Source organism: Aptenodytes forsteri, unplaced genomic scaffold, assembly GCF_000699145.1.
Source record: "Aptenodytes forsteri isolate BGI_AS27 unplaced genomic scaffold, ASM69914v1 Scaffold257, whole genome shotgun sequence".
Lineage (NCBI taxonomy): Eukaryota > Metazoa > Chordata > Aves > Sphenisciformes > Spheniscidae > Aptenodytes > Aptenodytes forsteri.
Genome location: NW_008795194.1, coordinates 4,728,159 through 4,740,666, shown reverse-complemented (window position 1 = coordinate 4,740,666; position 12,508 = coordinate 4,728,159). Strand labels below are relative to the sequence as shown.

General features: G+C 38.0%; 1 protein-coding gene across 1 annotated transcript in view; it reads left to right on the top strand.

The window, feature by feature from the left end:
* Positions 1-12,508, top strand: part of ZNF385B (zinc finger protein 385B) — a 146,208-nt gene that overhangs the window by 98,210 nt on the left and 35,490 nt on the right. The window contains exon 3 of the mRNA XM_009278622.1: positions 8,353-8,463. Coding sequence (XP_009276897.1) covers positions 8,353-8,463 — 111 coding nt within the window. The remainder of the gene's footprint in view (positions 1-8,352; positions 8,464-12,508) is intronic.

Sequence of the window (12,508 nt, the reverse complement as noted above, 5' to 3'; positions counted from 1 at the left end):
CGTGTCCAGAGAAGGGCAACAAAGCTGGTGAAGGGTCTGGAGGACAAATCTTACTAGGGACATGGTTTAGTGGGCATGGTGGTGTTGGGTTGATGGTTGGACTCGATGATCTTAGAGGTCTTTTCCAACCTTAATGATGCTGTGATTCTATGATCTATGTCCCTAAGCGCCTCATCTACATGTCTTTTAAATAATTCCAGGGATGGTGACTCAACCACTTCCCTGGGCAGCCTGTTCCAATGTTTAACCACTCTTTCAGTAAAGACATTTTTCCTCATGTCCAATCTAAACCTTCTCTGGCGCAACTTGAGGCCATTTCCTCTCGTCCTAAATCAAGGTGTTGGGTTTTTTTTTTCCCAAAAAATTTAGGCTCTGGTTGACCACAAATTATCGGACATCATAATAGGAAGAGCTGAAACTCCCCAGTGCATGAAATTGTGTCATGCATTTTTCAGGAAATCAGACGTAATGGTTCCTTCTGACCTAAACCAAACCTGTAAATTGCTGTAGATACTGCTTTCACCTTTCTGTGTGATTGCGGATACAGACACAGAGGGAGAATCATCCCCTTTTTCATTTTTCCCTGCAAGCCGGACTTTAAAAACGAAACATGCAAGAGGGTAGCACACCAAGTGGCTGTGCATTATGCCACAGGACTAGACATAAAAATGTAGGAAAGCCTATCTGCTGGTGGCCGGAGACAGAAAATTAGTCTCCCAAGTCCAGGATTCCAGCCCTGCAACTCTGTTAACAGAAATAATGTGGAATTTGCAAAAATAAAATTAGCTAAACCTAATCTCTAAAAGAAAAATGAAGAAGCTGAATTTATTAGTATTTAACCTCTTTTAAGACATAAAAGGTTGTTCCCAGCTCTGGGTGCCCTTTTCGTTGTCTTGTACTAACAATGAAGTAGAAGTATGCACTCCAAAGGTGTCTCTTTTCCTTTTTTATTTTTTAAGTACTCACTGTTATTTCAACAACTCTTCATGGATAGCTGTAGTATCTGACATGTTAACAAGTGAATTACAGCAAGATTTTTGTTTTAAAATGCCTTTGGGCTGATTTCACTGACTAGTAGTAGTGTGTGGAGGGTCACAGCTATCACAGCCGCTGTTTTTCTTAGAGAAGCTGGAGCTTGCTGCCAAATTGATGAAGAGGGGGAGAGACAAACACAGTGAGAAGTTGCAGAGAGGTTTGCCTTCAGAGTGCAATGTTGTTATTGTATTTTGGGAACCATGTGGGAGGGGAGGGAGATATTAGTCCCTGTGGTCTGACTTGTTTCTTAGTGGATGCTTATGTCTTTCTGTACTTCGGGAAAGACGTCTACTCAAAATTTAAAAAAAAAAAAAAAAAAAGATAAAATCATGGACTTGTTGCAACCTGAGTGTGGTTGGGTTTGATTTCAATGAGATCCAGATTTCATGCTCTATGCAAATGTGCTATGTGTAAGTACATTAAGAGAGCCTGTTAAATCACGAACTGTGATTAAAGCAACCCTCAGTTAGACCACAGGATTATGGTAAAAACACCTATAATGTTGTAAATTAATTATTCTTTCTGTTCTAATTAAACATTCGCACAAGTCTCTAAATCGGCTGCTGGGTATCTGACAGAAGCTCTCCCCTGGCTTCGTTATTGGGCATTTACATCTGCCTGGTTTTCAAACCCCAAAATGTTGTAAAGAGCATAGATATAGAGATGTGGGGAGGTGGTGTTTAGAGAACTGCAAGCTCACCATACAGAAATACATCTCTGTGGGGACATGCCCTGTGCTACTTGAGGAGGGCTGATACGCGAGGAGCATTGACGACATTTCCAGAAGAAAAGGAAGTTGTGCATATCATTAAATTGTTTAGGTTGGAGAAGACCCTTAAGATCATCGAGTCCAACCGTTAACCTAGCACTGCCAAGTCCACCACTAAACCATATCCCTAAGCACCACGTCTACACGTCTTTTAAATACCTCCAGGGATGGTGACTCAACCACTTCCCTGGGCAGCCTGTTCCAATGCTTGACAACCCTTTCAGTGAAGAAATTTTTCCTCACGTCCAATCTAAACCTCCCCTGGCGCAACTTGAGGCCATTTCCTCTTGCCCTATCACTTGTTACTTGGGAAAAGAGACTGACACTCAGCTTGCTACAACATCCTTTCAGGTAGAGCTCCATCGGTAGAGCTGACTCAAGTGTTCCTGGTGATGCAAAATAAGCAAGGAAATCTATAACAGTATTCATTCATTCAAATGAATGTTCATTCATTTGAACAGTAAATTACACTTAGCATTAGCCAAATGAGAAGTATGTTCCCTGTTGGGACAAAAGCAGCACAAATGTGGAGAGGACACAGTCTTGCTAGTTTGTGTTGGCCAAGTGTGCCAAGTATTGTATCACAATGTTAATGTTTCTGATTTTATGCTGGGCATTTTAAATATGTGCTCTGTTGAGTATGTGTATTCACTTCTGTTGCTAATTTAGTCATCAGAATATGTACAGTTATGATAGGAGGCTGTGTATATATGGCAGAATTTACGATAAGCTTCAGCGTACGGTCATTTTCCACAGTGGCAGTGTGCTTGGCTTTCCTGACAACTGGAGCTGAAACACAGGATGAGTTCATGTAGGCCTTGTGATCTAGAAGGATGTTGAAAAGATCTGATCTACATGATGTTTGTTGCTGTTTGTCTACTTACATCATCATCATCATCATCATCATAATAATGGCACACAAATAAGGAGTGTTGTCCAATGGTTTAAAAAAATCCCAGAACTTAATTTAGATGCTGCCCCTGCATTGGTAATTTATATATGCCACTGTTTTCTCCCTTTGATTGCCAGAGGGAAACATTGGATTATATTATCAGTTTGTTCCACATACGGTTTAAAATTTTGCTTTATCAGAATAAAACAACACAGTATGCCGTAGGGCCGCGCTCAGTGTTTTTTCAGAAGCTTCTTAATGCCCAATGGTTAAGTGATACTCAGTTTAATCTCTTATACCCACTTACCAATATTCTGTTTACAAATGCTTCTCTAACAGACAACTCTAGATTTGACCCATGAGTTACATCATAATGAGAGGTAACTGAACTGAGGGCATAAATTCCCAGTCACAATTATAAACCTTACTCAGGTTTAAGGTTATGCTGCTGTTACGAGGAGACAGAGCTTTCGGGTGTAGATTTTTGTTGGAGTGGTAGCAATAGAATGTATGACACTTGCTTAGCGTGCTTCAATAGCAAAAGCAGATCAGGAAGAGAATGAAAGCTTAGAAATTAGGTCATTAGGTAGAAATAGCAAATATAAATCAGTGCGCTATCACTAGCTCAGACGTGTAACCAGCAGTTTAGCCCTGGATACTAGGCAAGCACCAGAAGCTTCAACTCAGATAAGCATATGGGTTTATCCAAACTTTAAACTTGGAGATTGCCCCTGAGCAAAAACTAATACAAGTATTCTGGATTTCCAACATCACAAAAACCAGCTTTTCTTGCAATGTAGTGTCACCTCATTTAAACAAAAGGCTTAGAAACCATACCTAACCTTTCTGTTTGCAGCAACTTACCTCTTGACAGGATCAATGCAATTTATTTTAAAATAACCAGAACTTCAGTTTCACTGAAGGAGTTCTCCTGATGCACTTGCTCAATTTTTTTTCTCCTTCCTATGCCTACTTTGACATCTCTTAGTAGTCTGGTTCAGTTCCCAGAAGGCACCAGAAGAATCTGTGGTACCATGACATACAGCAGGGCAGGGAGAGTTTCTGGTAGCAAGAGTTAGAGTTCAAGGATGAAATTTTTGAATTACTGATGGTAATGTGTAACAGCTCTCATATAAAACTGCTTTTGTACATGAGGACTGAAAGGTGGCAAACATTATGCAAGTTTTTAAAACCCATTCCATGGAGAATGTAAGCTTTTGGGTGGCATATTTTTGCCAGGCAAATTAATAGAAACCTCAATAAGAATAATATAAGAGGACACCTCATACTGTAAACTGCCTGTAAAGTGTCAACGTAATTCCTTTTTAAAGAGAAATCCTTCTTTACAAACTTGTTTGTAGGGGCCAACAAACTTGTAAATAAGGATGTTTTAATTGACATATTTTGAATTTCCAATAGGGTTTTCACAAAAACCCTTGGCAAATATTTTTAAGAAAACTAAATTGGCATAAGAGGATCCTTACATGCCAAAAAGATACTTGCAAGGTGAGCTGAGGAAGTTTGCTAATGGTGAAGTTCTCCAACATAGCGAGGACAAAGAAAGACCAAAACATTGTGAAAGACCTTAATGAGACTGAGAAGTCAGACAATAAATGGTTGGTGAAGTTCCATCTAGATGAATGTAAAGTGATGCACACGCAAGGAAATCTTCACAAAACTTCACGTAAAAAGTAATGTGATATGAATTGGCCGTTAATGCATGGGAGTGAGATCTCAGGTTTATAATAGTGATTCCATGAAAACATCAGCTCAGAGTTCAGTACTGATCCACCCTGAGTATTGCATATGGTTTCTGTCCATGTCTTCAAAATATTTGATTGAATTTGTTAAATTGTGGTAGAATTGAGAAGGACAACAAGGATGCTCAAAGGAATGGAATAGTTTCCAGGCACAGAATGACTGAGAACGCAGAGAGAACTTGGGATGTGGTAAAGGCGTTATAAAATTGAGTTGCATGGAGCTACGTTTAAACAGAAAGAATTGTTTCTTCACACAGCAGATTGTAGGCATTGGAACTCACTGCAAAGAGTGGAGGTAACGGTTTACAACAGTTCAAGGGGTGATTATGCAAGAGAAAGTCACTGGGACTTACCAAATACACAGAAAACACCTGGCTCTGGAAAATTTCTGGTTGGAAAAACATGTGGACCTTGTGAAAATAGTTGTGGGAAATGCCATATATGTTTGTGCTGCTCCTGTTATTCTCTTGATAACTACATATGATTGTTTGGGGGGATAAAACGATAGGCTAGATGGAGCTTCAGTAGAGTTCAGCAGTTCTTCTATGCTTTTGGATTGTCTGTTGCTACATTTGCATTTTTTAAGTCCTTTGAAAGTCATTCTCACCAGTCTCAGTAGTTGTAGAGTATTTCTCATGTTTGCATATTCTGAAATCGGGAAATAGAAGAATTAGTAGTAGATTAGTGCTGAAACCTGTCCAGATTCTGTTAATCCTTGCTTACTTTGATAGTTCAGGTGGTTTTAAGGAGACTTGTTGCAAAAAGATAGTATCTTCAACTTTATTGGAAAGACTTTTTTATTTAACTTTTTACTAAACCGATTGAGATAGGAGAACAAGACTAAAAGGTTGTTAAACTTAGTTATGGCTACCAGAGCACTGTGAATCGCTTCATTAATTCTTCCCATAGCATAAACAGCAGAGTGCAGATTTTTATTTGCATTTGTGGTAGCTGTTAGCTTCTGTTATTATTTTGTTTTATAGAACTGTTTTTTAAATACCGGTGTTCCCCACTGGGCAAAGCGTGCCGCATCATTTCCTAATATATACCTCAACAAATTTCTCTCTCCCTCTTTCCTACTCCCTCCCTCCATGCAATGAAGAAGATAATTTTGTGTGGTGATCTGAGATCGGTTTACCCTGCAGCATTAATCTTCTAACAGAGAGATACTATTTTATTTTTCCAGCATGCTGTAATCCACCCCAGTTTCTGATATATTTAAAACCTATTAATTGTTAATGTTGCACTTCTTGAATTCTAATCATGACCAGGCTACATGTGGGGCTCCGGTTTGGGAAGGATCATTAACCGTTCCCCTGGGGATCCCGAGTGGTACTTTCTGGAGGCAGCGTGAGCTGTATTATTTGTGAGAGTTTGTCCTTGTGCTGCTACATCTGTTTGAAACTGGGACTTTGTGCATAGTCTGCATTGTATGGCTTTGAACTGAATTGCCTAACGCTAATGCTGTGGATTGTTATCTGGAATGCACAGAGGAATCATTGATCACTGCTTCTTTTTGCCTTTTTATTTTTTTAAACGGGACTGCAGACGCTAGTGGGTATTTTTGCTATTTCTTTTCACCGATCTCAGAACTTCAAATGGTTGAGGTACTTTTCAGCATTACTTTTTTGTTCTAGATTACCCAATCTGACAATTAGTAAAGTTGAAAAGCAAAACACATCTTCCATTTAAGAAAAAAAAAAGCTATTCCCTAATGATATGACAATCTTTTAATGTATATTCTAAATGTAATAATATATATTGACTGGCATATCTATTATAAAATGGATGCTCAAAAAACTTTTAATCTGCATGTATAATTGTGATATATTATGCAGGGTGATGCAATAAATGGTATAAGTCAGAAACAGAATTTTTTTGTTACATTTTAAGCTTTTAAACTTTGGACTGTTACTATATTCTAGAAACAGAGGAAACAGGAAATAAGGATATTTATTTTAGGTTTTTTTTAGACTTTATCACATTCACTGTAACAACACTGTAGTGTCATTTAATAATTCAGTAGTTCATTCTAGACAAGGTGTTTTTACTTTGGTAATTGTCTTAATATGGTACCCCTATGGCAATGAAATACAGTATTTAATGGCAAAAGCTGATAAAAATTATATCATCTCTCTAGAAAATGTTAGCAATGATATTTGCAAAATCATGCATTTGGTTTAAAAGGAATGTAGCAAGAAACCTATGTAGCTGTAGTCCAAAAAAATTGTTAAGCAAGTGTTTAATGTTAGGTAATAGATTATCGGAGAATGTCTTCTTAGGCAGATATGATGCATTATGTTTTTCTTGAATTTGTGTATTTGTGCATGTCCATACATGTGGAGAAAATCCTCATTAGTGCAGGCTTCTCTGGAAGCTTAAATGTGTACGAAGGGAAAGTTACAATCTTTATCCTCAGGTTTAGAAAGTCTGGAAGCATCTAATTTACTGTTATAATTCTTTAACTAATGAATCAGTACCTTCAATTTTTCTCTCTTCCTTTTGTAAATCAGCTTAGTATCAAATACGTGATGTGTACCATCCAAGATTAAACAGCCAGGTTTGGTTTCTTCAAATAATACTGTAAAGGAAAAAAAACATTGCTGTGACTGCAAAGCAAGTTTCAGAAAAATACAACTTTATAACAAATTGAACTATTTTCTTCTGTGCTAGTTTAAAAACAGGGTTGGGAAATGAGCACTTATCTTTTCTTGTAGACTGCCATTTTTTGCCCTCTACTCTTCAGAACCCATTTCTCATCTTAAATAAGGATGGAGGACCACACATGCACAGATGCTCATAGGATAATGCGGGTTGAAAGGGACCACAGAGGTCATCTGGTCCAACCTCCTGCTCAGAGCAGGGTCAGCTGTGAGATCAGAGCAGATATTGTTTCATATAAATTAGAAAAATATGTTTGAATCTTTTTGAGTCAGGAAATTAATTTTAATGTGTATCCATGCCATATCAGGAAAAATGACATATTATGCTTAATTGAGGCCTTGATGCAGTAGCAGTTATAATCTCTTTTCCTTAACATCCAGTGCCATTCCCCAGCTCCTGCAGTGTTAACAACAGAGCTCTCTGTGATCGAGGATATTCTAAACTGGTGACCAACGGGAGTCCTAGTATTTAGCAAAGATGTAATCAGTTCCCAGTTCCTGAAAATGTTCAGTCAAATTTAGGTTTAGTATATTCAGTGCTTCACTTATCTCGCATTTTTCACAGTGTTAAAATGTTTTCTGAAGCGTGGTGACTTCAGTACCATTTCCTGGTGCAAAGACTCCCTGTGTGTTCCTCCGAACTTCAGCCTTCCCATGGGCTCTGTCACTCGCCAGTTCTGCATGGAAATATTTGGGGATTGCGACCTTTTTTCCCAGCGAGTGACATTTCTAATGGAGCCTGAAAAGGACCTCTTCTCACAAAGAGGTCTCCAGGAGAAAATGTTTTCCAAATAAATGCTAATATCTATCACTGAACAGAAAAACAAGTAGAGATAAATGACAGTGATTTGTTAGGGGACAAAAGTGGTTTCTCGTAATGTGGCTGTTGGATCAGCAAGTGATAGGGGAAGGCTTTCGGGGGCTCTTTGCAATTCAGACACGATAGTGGGGCCCTGCAGCACGGAGGATGTGCAGGGTTGGGGGAGGAACTGTTTAGTAGCCTGGGGATGGCAGCAACAATGGTGCTGCCTTTTCTTCATAAGCTCTGGCATGCTACCAATTCCCTAACCTGTGTTAAATCTAATTATTATGAGGGCTGAAATTTTATTTCCTCCTGTTTATCTCAAAAAAGTAAAGAAAAAAAGCTTCCAGCAGAAAGTGTTATTTTTTATTTTTCTTCTGTACTGTATATTGCTCTGAAAAGTTGTAAATTGATTATTGTTTGTTCTCCAGATGGATCCTGTGCAAAAAGCAGTCATAAACCATACATTTGGAGTGTCCATTCCCCCAAAGAAGAAACAAGTAATTTCCTGTAACGTCTGCCAGCTTCGCTTTAACTCTGATGTGAGTATTGGCTATTTTCATTCCTTTTTTTTTTTTTTTTTTTTTGTAAAAAAGGGTATAATTAATCTAAACCACTTTTTCCCAAACAAATCGTTCCAGTTCTGCCTACATTCTGCTCAACCTGCTGGGCTAATATTTTGTCCCCTCAGAGGTGGAAATCCATAGAGGTACATGGCTCTTTGATTTTCTTGAAAGGGTCTGGCACAATATCCAATGCCACGTCCATTGACAATATCCCATTTGACAGTCCAGTAACCTTCAAAAGGTACTGCAAAAAGAAATCTTTTTTTTTTTTTTTTTTTTTAAAAACGGGGGGTGGGGGCGTGGAGCAGGCAGAAAATCTTCCCTGTGAGTTCTCCATGTCATACCCGCTCTTCTTCCAGAAGAAATATCTTTTTCCTGTTGTTCCTATATCCTTCCTGATAATATGTCTTCCAATTTCTTAGTAAAGTCACTCTTCCGGTAACTTTCATTTGTAATATATATGAACATTTACTTCTAGCTGTCTTTTTGAGCATGATAAAGTTCAAGGAAACTGTTTTCTGAGGTGCAATTAAAAAAATGCATTACAAAAGAGTATATTGACTGATATGTTTAAAATATATATCCAATTAATGTTTTTCCTGAGTAGCTTGAAAATTAAGGAAATTCATGAAAACTATGTCTAAGAAAATTATGATCTTCGACACTTTAAAAATATGTATTTGTTCTTGGAGACTACTTACTAATGTCATTAAGCTAATAAAAAAAACCCGCAAATTCTCAGATTTTTTGATCTCAAGTGTAAGAACAAATCCTTAAGTGATGTGTTAATATTATATATTTCGCTGTTATAATTTCAGTCTAAGGAATAGTTTGCAGACACCTCCTCAAAGCCTTCGAGTACTTGGTGCTCCTAGAGATTTGCAGTAAAGCACCCATTACCTATTACTCTGATTTTCTCTGCCTCTACCATTCCACTTTGAAAAGTGTCTTGTAAAGTGGTTTCCCCAGTTTGGCTTTCTTGTCTAGGCTGGTAAGGATTTTGAAGCAGTGCTATCTTACCTTCAAATTGATTTCTAAATCTGTCATCTTTTGACAAGCTTATTAAACTTTCTTTGAAGTGGCAATATCTACTTAGTTAACTGATTTCAAAAGTTGTTATTTAAAATTTAGGTCACTTGTCTTTCCTCTTTAAGGTTAAGATTTAAGGTTAAAAAAATCTTTCTGCTCTGATACTTAGTCCAGATACCTACTTTTACTGATTAAAACAAGGAACCAATAAAGTTTTTGAAAATTTCCCTGGGCTCCATGGATCTGAATCTTGCTTCTGAGCAGGACCTTACTCCGTCACCAGGGAAGGCAGCTCAGCCTGTTCCTGCTTTTCCTTCTTCTCCTGAGGTCAGGGTCCCTCTGATGATGGGTCCTGTCCCTAGAGGAGTCGCTCACTTTGTCTGCACTGGCATTCAGGTAGACAAACAGCACTTCAGGCAGACTGATTGAGTCACAACTTAGTGGCTTAAAACAGAAAAAAGAGCTGAAATATTGTATCACTCTGTACATCTTCCAGCCAAGCAATTTTTCCTATCTAGACTTAGTCACAAAGTAGAACAAAAAGTGCGTATCATATTCTGCTTTCAGTAGTAACATCACAAAAGCATGGCAGATTATAGCCTTGTTTCCTCTTCTGAGGTGGGTGTATTCATACAGTATCGTGCTCCTTTCTTTCTAAATGTGATCAATATGCTCAGTTCTAGTTACTAGAAAATATCATCATCCTTTTGTAATGGATGGTTGTAAGAAAGGATGAAGTATCATGACTGTGCTGCTGTTAGTGATAAAATGCAGTTCCTTCCTTTCTACAGCAGTTTGCTTTACCAGGACATTCAAAAACAACCTGGAAATTTGATTTTAGAATGTGCTGAGATTCTAGTAGTGTTATTAATACGAGAAAATACTTAAATATAAATTTAAGTTTCACAAATACTTCATAACCACGGCATACAGGAATATTTGGAGAATGAGTTTTCATAGTATAGCACTTCTATTTTAAAAGCTATCTAGCCTTTCATCGGATTATTCAGCTTCTCCTGGAAAGCTTACATAGGATGTTAAATCTTTCCTCCAGGTTCAGTCTTTTGACCTTGAGGGTTATTTATCTAAGTGTTTGTTGCCTTTTTTTTTCTCTGAGAGAGTGAGATCTTCTTTTATTCAGATATTATTCTCACCACCACCCTCCCATAATCTGTATTGTCATAATTTCACTGAGGTAATGCTAACGGCCTTTCAACTGAGCTCTGCAGACTCTTTTGTAAGCCCTTGATGGAGTTTTCTTACACACACAACGCGCATAGGCAAATATTTTCTTGTGGCAGTTATTCCTTGAAAAGATGATGCATAGTTCTTTCTTAGCTTGTTAAAAGCTCCTTCATAGAAATAAAAATCTGGACTCTTTGCTTGTATTTTTCTTTATGATCCCTTTATAATGTGAAATTATGCTTAGGGTGTGGAATGGTCTTTACAATCTATCCTGTGTTTGCGGATTGGGGAAAAGGGAGTCAGATATTTGTGAACCTTGTAACTGTTGAATCTTTCAGTGAATCACTTCCACCATGTAACATCCTAAGAATGTATTGAGAGCCTTTCAGGTGGCATCAAACTGTGATAACCTGCATTAAAACGTTGAGCACAGCACATTGCAGAATGAGATTTTTAGTACAGCCACTTCACACTTGCAGTTTATTCTAGCTCTACAAGGCTGACATGCTCCTTGTTGTTGATGGGCATTTGTTCCTTTGAACTTCCTTTGACCTAAATTATGCAAGCAAATGAAATAGAAATGACAGAAGCAAGCTATTAAGTAGTTTTCTTACTTTTGTTCTCCTAAATGAATTTCAGTTGCATGGTGTTTGAAGATTCTGACCCGATTCTAGTAGTGCTTTATCTATTGCATGAGTAACATACAGACCAGTGGATATTTGGCTGTGAGAAGAAGAAAGTTGGTTTCCTTGCCTGCAATCTTTTTCTCACACTGTGGACACTCACTGGTCTGGATCAATAGACTGAAAAAATTCAGACTAGTCAATTTGTAATTGTCAAACCTCCCACTAAATTAATACAGTAAATTGCAAAGGTTTCCGTTTTCTTCTGCTAGCGTGTCTGCAGGTTTAGCTTTGGTGAGTGTTCTGGCATCAGATTCAGAGGCAGGGATCTGCAGCTATCTGCAAGAAGAAAAAGTCTGATATCAGGGACGGAAGGAAATTTTAAAATAGGTTGTCTCCAATATGGGAGTAAACATATCTAATGTTGAAGTGATGCCTTCTGTATTTTGAAAAATAGAAGTTGCTGGGATGATGCTATTTTTCTTCTACCATATTATAATTTGAAGAGAGTGTTTCCTAACTGAATTCTTCAGGATCTCCCAGTCTCCTGTACTTAAAACAATTTTTAAAAGTACAACATGAAGAAAACAATTGCAGACAAACTCAAAATTTGGTCTAGTTTTAGCCTGATCTGTTTATCCTCTTCCAAAAAAGAAATGATGGGGTTTGACTTGTACTCATAGGCATTCGCCATCATACTCTATCTGTCCTTTTCTACAATTCATTAGCTGCAGTTTGGTCAATTTGGAAATTGTGTTTTTCTGCTAATAAATTCTGTCATAAACAGATTGACCACCCCTTCCAACCTCTGTCAACTCCAGGAGAAACTGTACTACAGAATGGGGTTTGACTTGTACTCATAGGCATTCGCCATCATACTCTATCTGTCCTTTTCTACAATTCATTAGCTGCAGTTCGGTCAATTTGGAAATTGTGTTTTTCTGCTAATAAATTCTGTCATAAACAGATTGACCACCCCTTCCAACCTCTGTCAACTCCAGGAGAAACTGTACTACAGAAGGGATCATAGAATCATAGAATCATTGAGGTTGGAAAAGACCTCTAAGATCATCGAGTCCAACCGTCAACCCAACACCACCATGCCCACTAAACCATGTCCCTAAGTGCCTCATCTACACGTCTTTTAAATACCTCCAGGGATGGGGACTCAACCACTTCCCTGG